The 24082-nt window shown below is 39.4% G+C and overlaps 2 protein-coding genes across 2 annotated transcripts in view; one reads left to right on the forward strand and one right to left on the reverse strand.

The window, feature by feature from the left end:
• The window catches only part of tdp1 (tyrosyl-DNA phosphodiesterase 1), a 330936-nt gene that overhangs the window by 106747 nt on the left and 200107 nt on the right, over positions 1–24082 (forward strand). The window lies entirely within an intron of this gene.
• LOC140302211 (A disintegrin and metalloproteinase with thrombospondin motifs 7) overlaps positions 1–24082 on the reverse strand; it is a 116235-nt gene that overhangs the window by 62046 nt on the left and 30107 nt on the right. Inside the window, exons 7-9 of the mRNA XM_072381026.1 lie at positions 22813–22962; positions 17737–17880; positions 8418–8562 (exon numbers count right to left, since the gene is read on the reverse strand). Coding sequence (XP_072237127.1) covers positions 8418–8562; positions 17737–17880; positions 22813–22962 — 439 coding nt within the window. The remainder of the gene's footprint in view (positions 1–8417; positions 8563–17736; positions 17881–22812; positions 22963–24082) is intronic.

The raw sequence follows: 24082 nt of genomic DNA on the forward strand, positions 1-24082 counted from the left end.
CGGAAAACTGTTTTATGGTCATATAAATTTAAATTTGAAATTCCTTAAAAAAAAAATCACATGCTACATTCTCTAGACTAAAGGAGAGAGACAATCCAGCTTGTTTTTAGCACTCAGTTCAAAAGCATGCATCTCTTTGGGGTGCATTTGTGCCTATAGGACTGACAGCTTCCCAGGTCGTGCAACAGCAGATCGGATCTTTACCCTTGCGGCCTACTTTCGTTTTGTGGACATGGCTTACGACCATGTCCCCGAAGGATTCAGTGGGGATTGTTGTGAGAATACAGGGCATCAGAGTCGCGTTTGCTGGATTTTCAGTCCTTGAATAACCAAACAAGAACTGTGTACGTATCCTCAGCACAAGGTTGAGTTTGTTTATGGTGCAAGTTGGACTCGGCCTAGGCTGCCCCTTGGCACCAATCCACATTGAGGTTTTCATGGACAGGATCTGGAGGCATAGTCCAGGAGAGGAGGGTGGCTGGTTTGGGAATGTCTGGGTTATATCTCTTTCTTTTGCAGATGATGTAATTCTGTTGGATTTATCAAGCCATGACCTTCAATGTGCATTTCAACCCTCACCTATGGTCACAAGAGTTGGGTAGTAACTGAGAGAATAAGATTGCATTACAAGCGGCTGAAATAAATGGGTGGTGGCCAGGCTCAATATTAGAGAATGGGTGAGGGTCAACCATTTGGAAGGAGTTAGAAGTGGAACCCTGGCTCCTCTGCATCGAAAGGAGACAGCTGAGGCTGTTTGAGCATCTGCTTAGGGTGCCTCCTGGTCGCCTCCCCTTGGAGGTTTTTTTTTAGGCACCTCCAACTGGGAACAGAACTCATTAGAGGAATTACATATCCCTTTTGGCCTTGGAGTGCCACAGGATCCCACAACTAAACTTGTGCAATCAGAAGATAATGGATGGGTAAAACACATCTTTCACAATAAATACAGCAAAAGAAGACCCATGACTGTTGAGCAGCTGGTATTCTTTATAAGACAAAAAGGTCCAGCAACTGCTCTTCTCAGTTCCCAGATGTTTACAGACTGCTGTTCGAAGAAGAGGGGATGTTACACAGTGGGAAACACGGTCCTGTCCCAACTTTTTTAAGGCATGTTGCTGTCATCAAATTCAAGACTGAACTGATACTTTGCACGAAATAGTAAATTGTGTCACTTTGAACATGCTTTCTATGTTTCACTGGGAATAAAATATTGATTAATGAGATTTGCAAATCTATTTTTATTTACAATTGACACAGTGCCAAAACCTTTTGGGAACTGAGGTTGTACCAGAGGAAAATATGTTTTGACTTGCAAAAACATGAAAATGGCTGGACTCATTATGAGCATGACTGCTTTGTTCTCAATGATTTAACTGCAAAACTGCATTCACAACAACCCAGTTGTTTCCTTTGAGGGTTATATGGTTTTATAAGATCAGAATGGAACATCAGAGGATATAAATAAGAAATGAAGGTTCTCTGATTTGTAAATGTGACAGCGATGGCATCACTCAGCTTTATTAAGATGCAGCACGTGGGACTACAGACAGCTGACAGAAGCAAACGAACATAAATGGCAGGCACAAAGCAGAGCACAAATCTGACATGATGAGGTCACTGGATGCTTCATTTCATTGATCATACATAATGAAATACTGAACACACATGTGCTCACGCGATTTACAGTCATAGAGGCTGTATAATGCAGAATAAACATTTACTTAAACTGAACTTTAATAGACTGAAATGCCGTGAATGAAGTGTCATTCATCAGCCTTACAGTCAACAATCAACACAAATTAGACTCTTGGACTGTGTTCAGGAGAGTGTGGATACAATTATATTTGGTCTTTATCCACAGTTGCTGTTCACACAAGAATATCACAGAAGGCTTTCTGCTAGAGATGCACTCTCCCGACTGTAACTGTGAGGCAGGTGGTGTGGAGTAACGACTGTCTGGAGTGTGCAGGACGCAGCAGATGATGCAGAGCTTATACCGTGGAAGTCACTGTGCTTTCTTTAGAACAACAGATGAGGCTCTGTACATATCCACAATACTGAGGAGTAAGCAGAAAGCTGTATCAAGGTATCTGCAGGTTTCAACAAGTCAAATTTAAGACTTTTTAAGACTTTTTTTTAAGACCATAATGAATACAATTTAAGACCCATTTCACAACCATACTGGCAAAAAAGTACAAAAGGCATGAGGAAAACTCAGAGGCCCAGAATTACTTGCAAAGTATAGGATTTTTTTTACAGCTCTTTCACATTGGAATACAAAATGTCTAACCTAACTAAAAACACCAGAAGCCTCTCTATTGTGAACTAATATTTGTTCTCCTATTAACTTTGGCGATGAGGTTCTGAGGGTACGTATGTCGGTAACAGCGCACAATGACAAGAGACACCTGCCTGGATGTGAACACATGCTGAGGCCGGTGATCCCCCCTCTTCATCAAAACAACGCCAACACACCGGGGCGCACGCACAACACTCTAACTAGTTGTGCTCGACCGGGGTGCACAGGTACTTTAGTTACGTTTTGTTGTTATGTTATAGTGTCCTCAAAAATCAAAATAATTAAAAGCAAGACTGAAGTTTATGCATTTGTTTTAAATAAAAGTAACGTTAATACATTTTTAAGACCTATCAAAATCGTATTTAAGACATTTTAAGGCCTTTAATTCAAATTATTGGATTTTAGACGTTTTAAGACTTTTTAATACCCCGCAGATACCCTGTGTATGCAAATATGCAGAAAGGACAAACTCTCACCAACACACAAAAGCTGACTCACACAGTGGCTGCAAATTCTCCACAATACTTTCTGACACGTCCAACACCTATTCACGTTCCGAAGTTTTCACAAGGAGGCTGGGTGGGAAATATCCGCAGGAAGTCCAGTGCAAATGTTGTGAACATTTGCCTTCACACATGCCACCACTCACTACATCATTTCAGCACTCCCATATGAGGTTCCATCTGTGCCAATAATATGCTCACAGTCTATGTTCACAGAACATGTAACAAAACACTCACATGTGTGTTAATGTGACTCTGAACAGTACTTCAGCTGGGACCAAGCTACTTTGACCATTACACCGTCTATGTAGATTGCTAACCTAACAAAACATTTGGCTGTGGCGATTTTAGGGGTAAAGTGACTTTTGATTTAATAAGACTGCATATTTTGGTTTAATATACTGAGGGGGGAAAAATGTATCTGTTCTGACACTCCTTCACACAACAATTCCTACATAGCCAGTAGTTGACTTGTTACCATAGCAACAGCCAGGGATCAGACCACTTGAACTACCATACAATACATAAGACTAGGAGAATTTGAACATCAGAATAATACTGAACTACAGGTGATGCATGATCATTACAATATGATAAAGATTAAAGATGACAAAAGGCAATGTTTTTTTTTTTTTTTTAAATCAGAGAGAGACCAAAGAAAGTTACACTTTCAAACTGAAGTTTTCTAAAGAGTAGAAAGACACAACAAATTGGAATCAACTGTATTTAAAAGAGAAGATCAATTTAAAGAGTTGCAGTCTGTAGTTTTAATGAGTGTTACAAGACGTTTTTTGATTCTTTCCATCCCTTTTAAAACGAAACTAAAAAAAAATAAATTCCAACTCTAAGAAGTTTAATTACTACTCGGAAGACAGCTCCTCTCCCTCTGCGTCTTCAATTAAGGGAACAACCTCTTCTGATGCAGCAGGACATCTTTGTTCTGGCAGATGACCTGGTTCTCTGCTCAGTTTTCTTCTAAAGAGTCTCCAAGGCTTCCATTCCATAGTTCTCTGGCTGAAGTCTCTTTATCCAGCATGCGGATGAGCTCCTCGAAAACTTAAACTTGAGCTTCCATCTTCTGCTTGTTCTTGAGCCTGTCAGCAAGCATCTGGCTTTCGGTCGATAGCCTCTGTGACCATTCAGGGTTCCTCTAATCTTTTGAAAAGTGCCTGACAGATCTATCAGCCTCCCTCTCTCTCCCCGATCTCTCTTGATTTAGTTTTTCAAGGTCTTGTTCAAAGAAGGTCTCCACATTGTTAAAGTGACTGAAGCCTTCAATCTCTGTCTGGTCCCTCAAGTCTTGTTTTGGGAGCATATGCTGCAGCTTCTAGATATCAAGATAAAGTTTGTTCTTCATTGTCTAATCTGTAGTGAAGTTTATTGTTCCCTGGAGGCCTCCTTCGCATTCTCCAGTTTCTTGAAGAGTCTGTAATCTTCACAGCCTCCAGTTTTTCAGCCTGGGATTGGACCTTCAATTTTTTCTCTTCTTGGTTTTCTTTCAGCAGATTTTTTGCTCATGTGTTCAATGTAGAGCTCGACAAGGAACACTTCAGCCAGATGCTTCCTCTTCACCTCCTTGAGTTCGACTTAGTTTGTTCTTTGTGGAGCAGCAGGCCAACTTCCTTTCTCTCATGGGACAGTAAAGCTTTTTCCATGCAAGGTTCTCTTTTATAAATTCCAATCACTGTAAACCTATTTGTACATGCACAAACCTAATTCCACACTCCCATGATTGATAGATGTGGAAACCCCCCTGATTTGTCATTTGCCTAGAAAAACATGGTTTCAAACACAACGAAGAAGACATGACGATGAAAGGAACAGTATACAGCTCAGATTTGAGCAAATGTTAAACTGAGATAAGCAGAAAAGGGAAATTTGTTTTGTTTAGCGAGTCTCACTTCAAGAATGAGAGACGTAACAAAAGCTGCTGAAATACAAAAAAAACAGAACTACTAAGTTCAGAATAAAGGAATCTGCAGTAATTAGAGAAAAATAAATGGTTGAATTTCAAACAAAAGGTAAACACGCACTTCAGTTCACTCAAAAACATGATGTGTGTATATCTGCAACAGCTGAACACAGCCTGCACAGTATGTTTTGTGTGGTGATGAGACAAAGATGCACTGATGGCCTCATTAGCAAGATACACCATAGCCATTACGGTGCAATGCTACATTATCAAAGAAGATGGTCTTTCAGGCTTGGTGTTCCAGTGAAGGGAATCACCTGAAGCTGACAAGTTGCAGAATTGGTGACTGCAGAAGGTAAAACTCAGGCGTAAAGCGAATTCAGAGTGCCTTGGATAAGGACTTTTGGTTAGCCTCAAGAAAGTTCCTGCAAACCGTTGGCAGCTCAGGAAGGGAAAACAGGGCTGGTCCCAGAATGGATTTTTGTCTGGGTGAACTCCTGAATCAAACCAGACAATGTTGAGCGATGGAAGGAGCACTTTGAGGGTCTCCTTGATCTGGCCATTACTAAAGCCCTGCATTGGAAGGGGAGCGGGTGGTTTTAAGATTGCCGTAGGCAGGAGTGAGCAACTAAAAACAGACAGCGGGTCCCAAGATTGTTGATAGGATGCAACTTAGAGAGTGCAACTTACGTTGGCGATTAAATTAAGGCTGGAGAGAATGAAACTAAAGAAAAGAATGAAAAATGGTTGATTATTGTTTTTTATACCTGTGCAAATATTTGGACATCTGATTAGTTTTTGGCCTCAGTTTACATGAGTATTTGTGATTCAAAGCAGAGAGATTTTTGTTGAATGTGTTTTTATTTGTTTGCTCTTGTTCTACTGAAATAAAGCATTCAGTGCATATAAACTGATTTAATCGTACAGTAGAATATCAATTAATGGGGCTATGGGTGCGGGTGGGGGTGAACAGGGTGAATATTGCAGGAGCAGGTGGGAGCAACAGGGATAGACAGCAGGAGTGGGCGGGAATGGTCAGAAATTCAGTGGGAGCGAGATGAAAAAAATTGTCCCGCACATGGCTCTAGCCAGTGCATCCTCCACTGAAGAGGCAGAGCCTGTGGACCTGAGGAGACAAAACAGTTCATCACTTTAGCAGAGGTAGTTAAAAGCTTCCTTGTGGAAGAGCGCTGCAGAGGGATGAGCTTCGCCTTGAAAAGCTCTGAGATCACAGTACTCCAGGGTGCTGGAAAGGAGGCTTTGCTCTACTGTTAAACCACAGATTAAAAACGAGCAGTGTGGTATTCATTCAGGTCATGGAACAGTTGATCAGACCTTTATCTTTGTCTTTGTCTTTATCTTGCTGCTCTGGGGAGACATGAGAGTTTGACATACCAGTCTACAGAAGTTTTGTGGAATTGAAGAAGGCTTTTGACTGTGTCCCTCTGAGAATTAAGTTGAATGTGCTGTGTAAATATAGGTTAGTGGAGTTGCTGTTGCAGGCTGTTTGATCCTTATATAACCGAAGCAAGAGCTGTGTCCACATCTTTGACACAGGGTCGAGGTCATTTACAGAGTGCGTTGAACTCCACCAGGACTGCATATTATCACCAATCTTGTTTGTGGTGTTCTTGGACAGAACCTTGAGGAGTAGTTGTGGACATGGGAGTGTCTGATTCAGGAACCTTGGGGGTTTTATCTCTGTTGTTTGCCTAAGATGTGGCTCTGTTGGCCTCTTCAAGCTATGATCTCTTAGACGTACATAAGTGGTTTGCAGCCAATAGAGCAGCTGGGACGAAAGTCAACCTCTCCAAATCTGAGGCCATGGTTATCAACCTGGAAAGGGTGGAATGCTTCCTCTGGCTTGGGGATAAGTCTGCCTCAAGCAGAAAAGTTTAGGTATCTTGGGATCTTGTTCATATGTCCACAGATTAATTGAGGTTTAATTGAGGTTTCATTGGCAGTAATGAGGGCATTGCTCCAGTCAGATGTGGTGAAGAGGGAGCTGAGTTTAAAGGTCTTTGTTCCAGTCCTTATCTATGGTCACTAGATTTTGGTAGAGGCTAAAGTAATAAGACTGCATATACAAATAGCTAAAATGAGGGTGGCTGGGCCCAGTCATACATCCAGGGGGAGCTTGGTGTAGAACTGCTGCTCCTCTAAGCCAAAAGTAGCCAGCTGAGGAGGTTCAGGAATCTAATTAGGAGGTCTCTTGTCGCCTCCTTTTGAAGTTGTTTTTGGCCATGTCCAACTGGGAGGATTCCCCTGGACATGCCCAAAACTCACTGTAGGGATTATCTATTCTGACCTCGGAACGCCTGGAAATCCCCATGCAGGAGCTTGGGGGTGTCGTTGATCAGGGGAATGTCTGGGTACTGGATGGATGGTTAAAATGCTTTTTAAATACAGTACTGGATAATCCTTTAACCATGTCCTGCTGGTATTTGACCATGCATCTATAGGAAAATCATGTAATCTTCTAACACAGATCTGTACTTATTGTCTGAACATAGCCCAAGACAAATTCCTATAATTCTCACTAAAATCAGTGTTGTCTCTTCTTCATGCTTTGCCTGTTAATTTGTTGGGTAAAGATTGGAGATTAGCTCACAAGGAAAATTCTTGCTTTATAAAGATCTGATATTTGAAGTCACTGTAAGCTTTGAAAGCCTTTTCTAAATAAACATTTTCAGAATCACTTACTGAACAAAGCTCAAAGAATAGTAAAACCAATACAATACGAGAATATATCAACTCCCCACGTTAGCAAAAAAGTGACAAGCAGCTCTGATATAGATGGATATAATGGTTCTATACTGGATTTAAAACCTTAAGTACAATAACTGGAACTATAAAACCTTAAAGACATGATTCACTGCTGTGTAAGGAAGCCGATGAACCAACATGAAAGTGCAAAGATTTGAAGAGGCTGTACAACTCAAATACTGACACTGGCTCTGAAGCAAATCAGCTCACATGCCTTTCATCCACAATATAAAATATTCCCTCAGTTCCGTGGAGCATGGTGAGTTATCCATATAGTACACACAAAGGGACATAAGGACTCCTAATGCAATAAAACAGTGACTTGACCTTTAAACTGAACCCAACAGCACAGACTGTGCTGAGACTTGTGAATTCACTGAAGATATTGAAATTGCTGGCCGCTGAACAACTCCAATAACTAATTGGAATGATGGTACGACTTTTCTTTTTTTTATTCTCTGAAGTGAGTTACTGCTGAAAGGGATCTCTTATTGTTGTTAAGTCAGACCAACCAGACCGAAAGCTTTCGTCATCCAAGTTTGCATATAGTGTTGTCCTGATAAAAGGGGCTAAGGTAACCGGGGCTGTTTTCTGCACTGACAACATGTATTACCTGTATTATTTTTAGGGTGATATTTCAATCTTTAAAAAAAAATGTCTCCAAAAAAGTAGAATAGAACACCAATCAAAGACAAAACAGTTAAAAGAAAAGAAAAGAAAAGGCATATCTATGATTAAACAAATTACTCAATAAAAGAGGAGAAAAAGGGAGAAAGATTTGGGGATGATGAAAAAAGTGGTTTAGCTTTTGCATTGATATGCAAGCACAAAACAGGATGACAATAATGGCATATTTGACCGACATCAGCTCTAAAAATACTGTACATGCATTTGTCTGGATTAATTTTTGAGTGATTAGAATTTTAGAGAGCCTTACATCCATGTCATCACAGAGCAAGGACCCAGATCCATACTGCAGGCGACACTGGTGGACTGCACTGTACAGCACTCCAGGAAGCACTGAAGTCAGAGACAACTTGTCCTTCACTGGGACATCATCAAGGCACCAGCCCCAGCCACGACTGTGAAAAGAAAGGAGGAGGAGGCGAATAGTTAAAAAGTTTGCAAAGGCCTCTGTTATACAAACGGTATCACTCTGCAGAACCTTCTTCTATTCCTCTTATTCTCTGCGATTGACCGTTCTAAAAATGACCACAGTTACTCTTGAACCTAGAAATGGGCCAAGTATGTACCAGGAGATGCAGTGCAGGCTTTTGCTTGGAAAAAAAAAACAGAAGAAATTATTTAAACAACTGAACAAATACTTATTTTTGCTTTACTCACACTTTGAAGTTTCCTTTCAGTTCAGCTACAAGACACTCTATGGGAGTAATAAAAATAACTAAAAACTAAAACTAACCCAAAAACTGATCCTCTTTTAAAAGACAAAAACTTGACTTTAGTGCTTAAGATAATGCATACAAATTAGCTGAGGTCTAAGTTCCTGAGAGTAATTATACATTCCGTTTGTGTTACGATGCATACAGATAAACCAACACATAGACGATAAGGTGCATGTTCCACTTAATGCTTTTCCACAGATCCAGCCACAGATGGACGTAATGGAGCAAGAAACATAGCAATGTGCTGGACACAGCAGGGGGAAAAAATAGAGTTATACAGATTACTAAACTTTCAAAAAGTATTTCTGAAATGTTTAATGATGAATCAAATGCATTTTGAACTATGACTGGGTAGGAATTTCAATACCCTTGGTGAAGAACATTCAGTTAACATATTAAATAAAAACTTGGAAGCACCCCTGAGAGAAAAACACAGAAAAATCTTGAATAAAATATCTTAATAAAAAGCTGTTCCCATTATCGCCAATCCTTCCATAAGCTGGTAATCAATATGCAAACAAAGTCTTAAGTGTTTCCAATTATGTGAAAACCACAGTGAGTACTTTTTATCATAATTGGCTCCTACAGGAAAATGAATAACAGGTATTTCAAAGCTGTAGAAATATACTTATCAGCTGTGGAGTGGAACATAATGATAAGGATAAGTGAGTTTTCAAATTTCCTTCAATGTAACACAAGGTCTTGATCCATATTAATGAGAAAAAAATCATACATACAAATGTGTGTTTTTTGTGCCCATTCACTTTTTAATTAATTTTCATTTATTACTCTTAACAGCCATTAGGAAGGAAATATATAGGCACACAAGCTGAGTAGAAACTTTTACAAGAAAAAGACTGAAGACATTTTCCTCATAAGTGAATTTTTTTAAAGACAGCAGAGTCCAATGCAGAGTGAGACTACATTATACAGAATATAACAGAACACTATCAACCTGCTTCCACTTGTAAATAATCATCTATCCTCAGCAGGAACTCACTTAATCCCACTGCAGTATAAAATAGTATAATGCAGTTTGTATCTGCTAAAGTGCAGAGTGCAATCCTGTCAGCATTAATGTATCCCTCAGTCGCCTACACAGTAATCCCCAGTTCATTTTGTAGTTTCAATAGCAACTTAGCCACCGATGCTGGAGCACTGAAGAAGTGAAAATAGTTTTACTGACAGTGAAAATATGCCTGGTGAGAGTGACATATATCAAATTGGTTCTAATATTAAATCAAGTTAACATTATGAGTTTTGAATAGCCGGAGGCTGGGGTTCAGCTGCAGCTTTGCATTTCCATAGCCAGACACACTTACAGCATTTTACTCATTCACAAAGGCAGCAAAAACTGTGAAAATCAAGCTGCTATGAGCTGATTTCAATTCTAAGGTTTGAATAGAATAGAAAAGAATATAAATAAAAATCATCTGGACCTTGCCAGGTCATAAAATCCATCCATCTATTTTCTAAGGCTGGCCGGAGCTTATCCCAGCTGCCACTGGGTGAGAGATGGTGTACATTCTGGATGGGTCCCCAGTCCATCACAGAGCCACGGAGTGACAAACAACCATGCACACTCAAACCTATGGACAATTTAGAGACACTAATTAAGCAAGCATGCATGTTTTTGGATGGTGGGAGGAAGCTGGAGTACCCAGAGATAACCCGAGCATGCAGAGGGAGAACAACACATGACATATCCAACCATATCATCGTTTCAATAACAAACACTAGACCAACATTTAGAAAAAACCCGAGGAAGGACTAAGTAGACCCCATGATTCAGTAGCTTGTAGAACCACTTTTAGCAGCAATAAACCTGAAGTCATCACTGTAGAGGAATTTTGAGCCACTCCTCTGTGCAACATGGTAAACGTCTGTTTATACACAGCTCTCTGAAGGTCCCATCACAGCATCTCAGTTAGGTTGAGGTCTGCACTTTGACAAGGCCTTTGCAGCACCTGGATTCCTTTCTTTTGTTCACCATTCTAATGTAGATTTATGGGTTTGCTTGGGATAACACTGTCTGTTGCATGACACAGTTTCATCTGAGCTTTGACTATAGAACAGTTTAGTACACAAAGAAGTCCATGCTTGACTCAGGGAGGACTTTTACACTAGAAAAAAACTGTGTCCGTTAAAAACCAAAACTGGATTGTTGAAATCCATGCAAATGTTACACTCAACTAGACTGAGAGGCCTACACGTGTGCTAAAGTTCCATCTTTTAGCATTTTTTTTTGTGAAAACAGTAAATAAAGCTGCTCTCATTCACATATTTTTCTGTTTATTTTGAGCAGAAGGCTACGCTACAGAAATTGTGATTGAAAATCAGCCCATTAAGACTACATGTCAAGTCACAGTCATTTAAAGCATTTCCAGACTGTCGCTCTGCTCTAATAAAATCCTGATTTTATAACCGCAGCATCACCTGATAAAATCATCATTCAGCCAACATCTGTGCAGAACAATTTCACCATACTTGTATATACAATGATCTAAAAAGAAACTTCAATGTAAATATTTTCTCACACAGTCCACAACACTGCGGCGTTGAACACACTTTAGTTAATAACTTCTCTCCACTCCTGTGCAGGTCTACTGAGACAAGGAAGGTGGTCCAGCTAATTGGCCAAGCCAAGCAGTAACCGTAGCTTGACCCAACTGAACATGTAAACATGCTTAATGACCAAAGGTGCCCAGATTCTATGGCTACAATTCACCACCCTACCAACACAATAGACACTTAGTATGAGCCGTTTGAGTTAAAATGCTGTGTTTTCTTTCTTTTCTCTCCAAACGTGCTGCTGTGTATTATAACCAAACATCTCCACTTTTGCCCAAAGGACATTGTTCCAGAAGTCGTCATTAGTTCAGATGCAAATCTACAAACCTAAAAATAAACAAACCTAGCTCTTGGGTTTTTTGCTGTTTCTCTGATCATTGCACAGTCTGACCTTGGGGTGAACTTGCTGGGACGTTCACTCCTGGGAAGATTGACAGCTGTCTTGAGTCCATCTTTCTCTCTGTGCAATGATGGAATCCAAATAATTTCGAAACGGCCTTATAACTGAGATTGATGGGCAGAAACACTTACTTGTCGAAGATTATAGCTGATGTCTCTTCTCCTTGATGTTGTGTTTACTCACACCTGAATGTTCCAGACCAGCAAACTGACTGAAGTTCTGCCTTTTCTAGAGGTGCTCACATCTGCTGATTATGATAAATCATGATGCTTATCAGCACCTGACTGCTAATCTAAATTCATGTAGAAGCAGCAAGGATGTCCTTAGATTTTCTGACAAAACTTCTGTGTTTTGGCTCAGTTGTTGTTAAATAAATAATGCACAAGTGTGATAAGTCATGTATTGATGATCTGAGTTTGTGTTAGCCTAATTTTAAACCCTGGTAAGAACCAGATCGATATTTCTGTACACATATATTTCATGTGCCTATACTTAAACCTTGGAATTGAAAGTGGATATATACACTTTTTCACATCACTGTATTAACATCATACTGTAAAAAATCACCAAATAATACAAAAAAGTAATTGAATTATTTGCTGAAAATGTATATAGTTGAAGATGATTTTATTGACTGAAATCTTTTTTAAAAGGATGTGCAGATAAATCATCTAATTCTTTGTCGATCAACACCTAAATCTCCACAATGACAGATTTCATAAGTTTATGATGTGCCTTGTGGAGATTTGGGATTTTCAAATTAAATCACATTTATGTTTAGCAGATATTAAACAGCACACAAAACTATATTCACAAATTTCTTTATGGTAATAGTCAATCTGATTTGATGCATCCAAAAAGTGTTGCCTTGAACTGATCAGTTTACAATAAAATATAATAAAATACGGGGGAAAAAAATCCTCTATAACTGAGTATCCACAATGACAGGCATAACTGTCATTTACAGCAGTGATATGTAACATGATTCAGTAATATGACATACGGTTTAAATACAGCACTATTCAAAAGTTTGGCCACACTGAATGGGTAGGCATGTCTGAATTTTTGACTGGTTCTCTGTTTTTCAGTTCATTTTTGGAACAAAATAACTAAAAAAAATATATAAATAAATGAAAAAAAAACAAGCTAAAATGCTTCTCATAGTCATCCTCGTGATAAGAGTAATATACTGGAATTAAATATATCAAAGGTTTTCAATGAGAAGAAAACAGGGAGAGGATGTTTAGATAAACGTCTGCGTGATGATGCTTGTAGTCCTTTGACCTTTGTCGAAACTGAACTTACAACAACACCAACAAAACCAATTACTATGAGATGACATCATGTTGCAATTAAAACGTTTTCCATGAGTGCTTCCGGACTAAAGGGAGGCAAAGAGGGCAAATTAGATTGTGTGACTGCTTCTGTCAATTACTACTCTGTACTGAATCTTAATCCTTCAAAATAAATTCACAATTCAATATATCACATATATATATATGACAAAAATGTGAAATATCTCTCTGCTACATTTGAAAGTGATTTGATATCCATGGAATGCAAAAATAAATTAACTTGACCTTTATGGCCATTCAGGAATTCTGACCTAGGAATTAAGACTCTTTGGGCATTAAAGGACAGCTCTGTTCTTGAGTAGTCCATCCACATGTGATAACATCAGCACTCAGCTCAGTGTGACCTTCTACATTCCACATATAATAACACCTACAGATCAAACCTCTGAGGGAGTGCGAGCTGTGGGGGCCTGTGGGGATAACAAAAGCCCAGTACAATAGAGGCCTTGTCTTGCAGTAAGTGGCAGAGTTAACTCAAGGAAAATTGGGACGAATGCTGGCATTTAGAAGAACAGAAAAGAAACATGCGACACTATCAGAAGAAAGGTCCCGAGAGAAAGAGAGTCAGAGCAGACTTATCAGTTTTAAAGTAGCTAAATACAGGTCAAATAAGAGGACAAAGAAAAAAAGAAAATTGGGAACGATTGAGTTGTGTCATCAGCATAAAGTGTAAACAGTTTATTATTTGTGATTTTATTGAAATGGTGCTAATCTGTGTAACTGACAGCTGGTAGTAATACATCACCATGATATGATGCACAGAGCTGCAGAGCTGCAACAACAGAGGAAGGCTACAGTACAACATTGCCGATTCTGTGAACTTAGATGACATTGGTGCTCCAACAAGGGAAACATGCAAAGCTAAAGACTGCAGCTATCAAACACTTCTGCAAAAAACATGATAAGAAAAACGATTGTGCTGCAGTATTATAGCATTGCATCACTAAGGAACATAATTGCAAAATAAACAATCACTGTAATGAGAGTTAGTCGCTGTGCGTGTATGGATTCATAGTTCATGGGGTTGGGGCTGGGAGTTATTAGTCAAATAACTCCTGTATGATTTCAAACAGAATTTTAAATTGAAGTGTACATCCCTAGAACCAATGTACAGCTAAACTACAGAGAATTCAAAGTTGGCATCATGCGTCTTGATCCCATATTGTATTCTTGCTTGCTCTGAGGCTGTCTTTTGTATGTATAGACCTGGAATTCTAATTTGGCGACAGTGTTTCTATCCCCAAACTGTGGGATTAGCCCCTAAAATCCTATCTCAATCCATATCCTAATCTTCAAAGCCAAATAAGCATATCTGTCCACTGCAAGTAAAAGAATGAATAAACTAATTAAAAGTCTTAACATTTTATAACTCATCTTTATCATCATCAGAGTAACTCATGAAATCACTTCAACATGATTTCATATAATAAACACATCAGTGAATCCATTTGGTAGTATTATCATTTGTAAGCAAAATGGGGTCAGATTTTGGCACAAGGCCAGCTTGTTAAGTAACAGGTCTTACATTCAGCAGTACGATCCAGTTACTCCCGGTGAGGTCCATGTTCTATTTTCTTCACCAATAAATGTCACTGTTTTTAGCCAAACAAAACTAAATCTAACCAGGCAGCAATGGTCTTGAACAGAGAAAATGAGAGGTGGTGTTTTAGCCCCAGCATACAACACAGCATGACACATCTCTAAATTTCCAAACAATACAAGCAAATCCCTTGCCGGTAGTGCTGTCTGTGAAACACTTTTGAACCAGCACGATCCATTTCAACCCGTTTGAAGAAAACATAACATGCCCATTCTTTCTACAAGCTTACGCAATTACCTGAGATCTTAATGAAATGTCAGTGAAATGCTTTTGTCAACATAACACAGAGACTCAGCAGCAGCTAATTTTCTTCCATTAATTTACACCTTTATTCATGTGGAGCAGGAGCATGGAGTGACCCACTCTACTCCGCCCTCTCTTCCTCACAGTCTTCTGAGATCATTCATTCTCGCTAACCCTTGGAGCACCTTGTTAAGGTATGTGAGCGCAAACAGTAAATAACCTGAGATCTCAGACCACACACCAAGCTGATAAAAAAATATGTATTCTCCCACATTAAGATTTCCCTCATCTGAAGTTTGACCATGGACAGATGGTAGGATAATAATCCCTCTCTCAGGAACAGCCTCATCACCAGCCATGTGTTGAACTGGCCCAAGTTGTTAAAAAAGGGACCACGGAACATAACAGTTGCTGGTCGGTTAATAACACCATTGAGAACTTGTTTCATAATGTCTCATAAAGGTTCTTTGAACTGTGGACTTCACTGTCGCTTCATTTTTCTGAGTATTGCGGCAAAAATGACGAGCTATTGCTTATAGGAGCAACATTCTATTGATTGTTTGCTTTGCTGAGGCGCTTGATTGATGGTGCAGCAAATGGGAAATCTGGATTTCTAACTATAATTTTTAATGTTAAGTGAACTGTATAACTAATTATGAGATTTAATGATAATAGCAAAGCAAAAGAGTGTCAAAAAGAGGAGGCTGTAAAACAGCTGTAAAAAAGTTTTCTTTGCAAATCTGAACATGTCTCTGAACGACATTTCAAAGGTTCAAGGGTTGTCTGTGTTTTTTTCTTGAGTTTTTAGAGTTGACAGTAACCAAAATATTTGCTCATAAGAACGAGGACAAAACAAAAACACACGTCATTGGCATATAACATGTCCCCTTTAAAGGACTGCCATAAAAAAATGTATTCAAATGACAATGGCATGTTTTACCTCAAAACAAGAAATAGGTCATATGTGTCACTTCAATACTAAATACTTATCATCTTACTTAACATCTTATCTCCAGATATCATGTAAAAACAGTATACTAAAACATAGTAGCTCAAGTTCTTTATAACAGAGTGGGGAAGACTGAGAGGAGCTATCTCTTTAACATCTGTCAGACACACAGACTACTACTTTTGTGCCTCAAGCTCTGGCAAGTGTAAATATCATCCTGAAGTTCTTTTCTTCCCTAACAGTGGAGAGAAAAAGCTCCCGTGCTGTCATGTCGCTGAGCGCCCATCAAATGAATTCCAGATGCTCGGAGCTGAGAAAGTGGGGCAACTACGGTGAAATATTTCAGACATTCAACACTTGTGCTGGTGAAGCAGAATCCAGACTTGGGTGCCAGCAGCTAAATTTATAGTTCACATACATATGGGCTGTATCATGTGTAAAAATAGACAAGCATACTCAAATATATTTAAGGCATAGAGCTTGTGTTGCTGCTTGAAACTTCATGACAAATACAAAAATGACAAGGTTAGTTATCTGGAACACTGCTAGGAGTTAATGAGTGTATAACATAAAAACAAAGCTTGATAAACAAGCAATACCATGAACACATGTTAATCTCTTCAGAAACTTACAATAATTTGAGTCAAAATTGTGTCTTCCTTTAAAGAGAAATTATTAAAAAAAGAATACATCTAAAATAAATAGAAAGAAAACTGTTTTTCTCTGAATTGCTGTGAGTGAGGCACCATAAAAACATCCCACAAAAGGGGGTAAATTTATGTAAGTGGGGACAAAATGTGACGTGTACATCGACATAAAGCAATGGAGTGCAACAACACAGAAAAACTCCAGTCCTTAACCCAATAAGTTACCAATGAAATATTAACTTCAGCTTCTTTATTAAAACATTCGAGTAAGTTACCTGCATGTGTCCCTGAAAAGTCATTGAGTGACAATTCTGCCGCTCTGTTTTGAAGAGTCTCAGCCCTAATTCAAGTCCAACCATTTTAAGATACCAATATCACTACACTACCAGCATTCAGTAGCAGCTATCATTTCTAAGAGTGTGCTACTTTATCTGTAGAGTCAAATGACAAAGGTTTCTTTTTTGGGGGGGAATATTAAGAAAAGTAGGTGGAAAGTAAAAGAGACCTTCAGTTCTCCTGTGTTGTTGTTAATGTAAAGTCTCCAGCAGTGAAGAACAGTCACTCTTTACTATGCATTTAGCATTGGGAAAAGGCACTGTTGACTCTAATGTTTTAATGCTTCACCAGAGGTGACTGTGCTGCAGTGTGTGACCAAATGCCTTATTTCATAGTGCCTGACTTGGTTACTGTGGTAATTTGGTGGTGACGGTGCACAAATGATCTACAACTTATCTCACAAAATCCAAAAAACAGCTTTGTACTTTAGCAGAACAAGTGGAGTCCCAAGTGTCATCACTGGAACATGTAAAACTTTGGCAGGTAGTTCCTCCGGGCAAGCATTATGTGAATCCCCAGGACAAGTTGTGTTAAAATCAAAGGCCGTTCTGAGGGATGCACTCCCCAGAATGACAGATGCATTGACAGTTCAACCTTATTTTATCTTTTGATTCCACACTTGCTGTATATGATATAGAGCACATGCACAGCGTTCATCTACCGCGCTCCTTTGAGACCTTTACATGGATGCACAGAAAAACTTCCGAGCATGAAAGCTTGAACATATGTCAGACAGATCACATGGAACTCACTCTAGGAAGCGGGTGATATACTGGCGGCTGCAACGTGACCACCTGGGCAGGAAGGTGCCGTACAGAAGCTGTGGAGACATGACGAAAGGTCGTTTCCCAATGGGTTCACAGTCATTACCGTTGCCATCATGCTGTATCCCAAAGCTGCAACATAAAAACATCCCACAAAAGGGGGTACATTTTTGTAAGTGGGGACAAAATGTGACGCGTACATCGACATAAAGAGTGCAACAGCAAAGAAAACGTTGTTACTCTACAGGGATAAAAGCCAACATTATCCATTTTAAAGTGGTGCAGTGTTGAGGAATAACAAAGTCACAGCAACAGAAAGTCTGCTAAATACATAAACATAAACATAAACATTCTGAATGAAGCCACTATTAAGAGCCTTTATTTCTGAGGTCTTTTTGTAGATGACACTTGAAACGAAAATCCACTGCTTCGGTCAGCACAAAAAAACTTACTTAAAACCAAATAAAAAGAGAATGAATGTGGTGATTTCCTTATCAGGCACAGGGATAAGTTTGCCCCTGACAGGTGTAGTTAAGGAGATTTATGCATTTATTCTCTTTTCTTACACATCAATAAAAAAAATTCTTTTCAGAGCACAAAATTTGGACATTTTTAAAAGTGAAACATGCAGTGTAGTTGCAGAAGGTTTTATATTCAATTTCAGTTCAATTTATCTATTTATAAAGCACCTTTCATACAGAATGTAACACAAAGTGCTTTACATAAAAACACATTAAAACAGTGTCTTTACACACTCAAATAACTGACCTGACAAATGTTAAAAAGCACCCCCGATCATCCTGATCTCTCGCTCACATGCACTCATTAAACACCCACACACAATAAGAACACCCCCATCCCATTTAACCTATAGTTTCTGTTTCTTCAACTGAATAAAAATATGAAAGTGAACACCTGGCCTGACGCTGCCGTTACAGCTGATTGCACCATTGTTTACTGCTTATTTTTTGTGTTTGACATGACAGCGATATCTGCTGCGGGGAGGAGTTGCCACATGCTGCAAGAGAGTGTGGCACAGATAAGTGGAAGAACATTTATTCTGTTGTATTTACCTAATTAGAGTACCAGAAGACAACGCGATCAGGACAAACCGGTTGTCATGACACGCTTTTCTTATTCTAACATCATAGTTTTTCTTTTTTTTTTCTAAATGGGGTTTAATTGGGCCAGGACTTCCTCAACTCAGCCCTGGCACATATGCTTTGTCATCATGGCACGATTAACTTCACATATCATCAAGATACACATTTCTTTAGGGTTGCCTTAGGTTTACAGGAATGTAAAGACAAACAATTTTCTGTGATCGCTTGTGAGGAATAGATCACTAAAATTGGCCCCTCTGCCCCAACTCCACCAGCAGATGTGTCCAAGCACCTGGGGCCTCATGTACAAAGGGTACGTACGCACAAAAAAGTGACGTACACGCTTTTTCACGTCAACGATCAGATGTATCAAGAGCGAAATGACCGTGGAAATGTGCGGTGCCTCACGCAAATTTCAGGGCTGTCGTACGCACTTTTCTACAGCTGTTGATTCTTTGGCGACACTTACAGGTGATGTTGGGAAACTGTTATAATGAATAAATTTAAACACAATTTGTCCTCAGACTGAGTGATGTGCACATCTGAGACACATGAACAATTAATACACGTGTCTGCAAGTACACAAGTGGATATAAAAGCATGCGCAAAGTGTTGCAGTGCATACCTTTAAAAACAATGGCTGCTTTAGCGGTATTAGAAGAAGTGCAAATAGAAAATAGCGTGTTTTAAGAGACAGAGGATTTGCTGGCACATGATGACAACTGGCTCATCAGCCGTTTTGAGGGCAATCCTCCTGGAACTGTGCGCAGAGCTGCGGCCGGCGTTGGAGCGCAACACAGCGAGGAGCCATGCGCTGCTTGTGCCACAGGTGATGACCACACTGGGGTTCCTAGCAACCGGGGCATTCCAGAGGGAGCTGGCCAACCGATTGGGACTGTGCCAGTCGACCCTGAGCCGAGCCATGCCAGCTGAGTGGGAGGAATTATCTGCATCTCAGCACGTACATCAAATTCCCACAATGCAGTTGAACAGGCCTACATTGAAGCGCAATTTGAAGCGAGAGCCGGTTTTCCTAATGTAATTGGAGCTATCGACTGCACACACAGTGCTATAAAAGCCCATCACATGATGAATTTGTATATCAACAGGAAACATTTTCATTCCATCAATGTACAGATAAGACTTCATTCCATCAATGTACAATTGTCCTAATATTATACCCCGTGACGTGAATTGAGCATGTGCGCCCCCAATTTCTATCCCGTCTTCACAGCATCATAGTTGGTGGTTAAAGTTAGTAACTTGCTGTTTTTTGCTGGTTAAATAACAGCTTAAGATCTTTCTAACAAGCCCCTGATCGTCTCTGTGTACAAATGTTAATAATCATGAGCGTAAAGTGTGAAATGTCTTAATCAGCCTCACCTTTTCCCCAGCGCACTTCTGCACTGGTTACTGTATGAACATGTTTGTTGTGAGTTACACACACTTCGGCGGTGGGCAGCCATTCTCCGCTTCACATCCACCTTAATATCGGACCACTTCTTTTTCCCCTCTGCTTGTGTGAGCTTCTCAGACCCCACAGCATTAAAGGCCTCGCTCATGCTCTCCCACCCACTCCTCTTATGTTTGCTGCTTATATCGTAGGACAGCGTGCCAAAGAGCACATTTTTGCGGGCCTCCACATCAGAAAGTAGCACCTCCGTCTCGATTTCCGTTAAGTTATTTTTTTTCCGTCTTATTCATTCTTTTTTCTTTATTTTCTGATCCTGCAGAGAGAGGAATCTCAGGTGCAGGGCTCATTTAAATATGATTTGCATATTCAAGTAGGGGCGTGGACAGGGAGGAGTCGGGTACTCCAACATGTGCGCTCAATTCCACGTAGATTGGGATGTACAAAAGAAATGTGCTTGGATTCATGCGTGCGCACACATTGATACATCCGGATATTTTTGTACGTTGGAGGGCATTTTGGTTTGAGCGTACGTCATGTTTCAGTAGGAAATCCACGCAAGTCTTTGTACATGAGGCCCCTGGTCTTTAGGAGAGTGCAGTTTTATTTCTGAACTGAAAGTCAGAGCAATACTTCATAATTGATTTACAGTGTTTACCCTCTAAAGAACAAATGAACACATCCATACTTCTGCACACCTTCCCTCCCCCTATTTTTAATCGAGTAAATTGGCAACCTCAACTTGTCATTCAGTTTTACATGGGAAACAGAGCCAGACAGCTGACTGACAGGAGCTTTTTTTAAGAAATTTTTAAGAAATTCCTTGCAATAACATGAACTAATGAAAATTAATTATCCAGCAGTCCTTGTCGTGTTTTCTCCTGGACCCTAACAGCAACAAGACTTAATTTAATATCAAGTTATGGAACTAGTTTGTGCCCATCGTGTATGTTTAAGATGGGGCCGCATGGTGGTGTGGTGGTTAACACAGTTGCTTCACAGCAAGAGGGTTCCTTATTTGAATCCGGACTGGGACATTTCTGTGTGGAGTTTGCATGTCCTCCCTGTGCATTCAAACAACTTTATGGGACTCAAAAGTTCTGGAAGGCTGTGAAAAATTGAAAAGTCTTTAAATCTTTATATGTGGTGCCTTTTTTCTCCTTTAGTGGCAACAACAACTTTGTCATAATTAATACAGATTCACGAGAGAGTGCACTGACAGAAAGACTTGATTATTATCAGTTCCTGTGCTGCCTGATAAGAGAAACCATAAAAAGTTAATAAGAACAGCTAAATTAGAAATTCAACTGTATTAAAGTACAATAAATGAGAACATAGAGAGTTCAGGAGTACATACACATATATATATATGCACTCTTTTACTGATAAAAACAGTCAAATATTAACAAGAAGTAAGAATCAAGCTAAATGGATGAAGAAGATAAGAGTTCACACTAAAATCTGTACATTCCTTTTTTCCATTTGAAGACGACAACTCGTACCAGTCTGTCAGCCCTCTGGAGAAACAGTGAATTCATTTTCTCCATTGAGGAATAAAAGCCTGATATTCACAGTGGGCTCCTGTCAGTCCAGGACTTGTTACTGCACTCAACAAACACCCTTCATGTACTTCTAGATTTAATCATACAAATATGGTAGAGAACAGGCATTTGAGGCTCACATTGACTTTTGTACTGGAATCAAAGAGAACAAATTCATCTATCAATCACATGTAATCTAACAAACTGTGCACAGGTGACGTTACATTACCATTTGTTTACATCTAACCAATCAAATTCAATTAAACAATATTAAAATGGGAAGATAAGTGGTTATAATGTAAAGAACAATACTGACTAGAAAATAAACAAAAGGATGTCAATTCTAATCCATCCAGCAATAAGTTCCTGTATTAATCTCCCATCTTTAAATTACCCTTTGAATATGGCTTTTGTTTGATGCTGTGGTGTTTCTTTGTCCTTTTCGGTGGAGGATTATGTGCTTTTATATGATTAAAGCCTATTTATTTATTTTCAGTACATAATTGAGGAAAAACATTGTGAAATTGGTAAACAAACGGCTAACAGAAAGCAGACCCTGTCTAAAGAGCATTAAACTCTAATGAAGTGAGCAAACTATCACAAAAATGAAAAGAACTTCACGCAGAAAAAAAAGAGCAAATTTGATGTCATGTTGAGTTCAAGAGGAACTGGAAATATCCAATCATAATCATCAACACGGACATGGAAGAAGCTCAATTAAAATTATTTCAGCCCACACAGCTGCATTACATCATCAAGTTCAAATCAGGCTTTAGTGTCTGAACAAGTCAATGACGATTAGTTTTAGAAAACGAAGAATAACCTTCAGGATTCAGTTTTTGAAGAAGCTGACAAAAACAATGCTGAATGAGTTACACAAGCCGCCCTCACTTTGGCTTCTAAAAGCATTTAGAAACCTAATAGTCACTTAAGTGATGGTATTGACTGATTGCTTTTAACAGTTCATAGTAGGCACGCTTGCGTATGTGTACATGCAAAGAAACCTTACTTGTGTCCCAGCTCGTGTGCCACAGTGAAGGCCATTGGGAGGCCCGTGTCTTCACTAATGCTGCAACTGCGATGGGGCTGACACATTCCTGCCACATGGGACAAACCCAGAGTCTCACAAGGCATGTTGATGGCTGCACAGATGTCCTTCCTTTGGAAAATGGAGAAAATGGAGTGTTGGTCACATACATCATCTTCTGCCAGTATCTAGTCTGTCAGTGATTATATAACTGAATTAAAACACTATATTAAGCAAGTTCAGGTGTAGACCAGAAACAGTGTATTTCTTTTTGAGAAGCAGAGAGCAGCAAGCAAGTGTTAATATATTTGGGCTGTGTCCTCCTTCAATTGCTCTCATTTTATAATTTTATCCTCCATCAAACCTCTTTTCTACCTTCTTTTCTGTCTCTGTAATCTGATCTTCTAGCGTTTACATCTCTTCAGCATGCCTGTACAGATTATTGCTCTCATTTCTGTTCTTACAAACTGATGAGTTTGTACTTAATCCTGTTGGATTTTGGCCCATTTTATCTTCAGATGCTGCTGTGTCAGGTAAGCGTAAATAATAAGAAACAACTAAGTTTCTTCTTAAACAACCTGCAAAGTTACAACATCAGTAGGTGATGTTGTCTGCTCCTGAACTACCTCAGGACCGGTGTCCGCATAGTGCTTTTGTCTGATAGACAGTGTTGGCCAGGTGAGGCCAACAGGACAGAGTGAGGACAGAGTGAGGCACATTGCTAATAATATTACCATTAACACTTCTGATGATTCACTCCCACACATGTACTGTTCTGATCACATCTGTCTGACATGTTATCTGGACTGACGGACACAGCAAGAATAAGTCTATGTTCCCTTTCCCTGGTTATTGAGTGGGGGGGGCAGTTTCTGCATATATGATTAGTTACATGAAAAATAGCCATCATGATGACACCAGCTCCCTTTTTAGTGAGTTCAGAGTGGTCGCACAAAAAAGGTGGCGCACTCTGAAAATTGAATTTGCATAATTCCTGCTACGTTACTGGTTTTGATTCCACTATTTCTGACAAATCAGCTCTGTTTGTGAAATTTGTGAGCCTATGAATGAGCTTATGTGCTCCTAGAGATTAGCCATTAGCCACCGGTCCTGCTAAAACTATGTTTTTCCCCACAACAAAGGTAATGTTTATGATAACTGTGATGTCAGGTTAATTAATGAATTACCAAACAGCTGAAATATTAACAGTAACAGTGAAACAACAAGGAGGATATGTGGTTAACACTAAAAA

The sequence above is a fragment of the Leuresthes tenuis genome, unplaced genomic scaffold (assembly GCF_036924035.1).
Source record: "Leuresthes tenuis unplaced genomic scaffold, fLeuTen1.0.hap1 SCAF_2, whole genome shotgun sequence".
Lineage (NCBI taxonomy): Eukaryota > Metazoa > Chordata > Actinopteri > Atheriniformes > Atherinopsidae > Leuresthes > Leuresthes tenuis.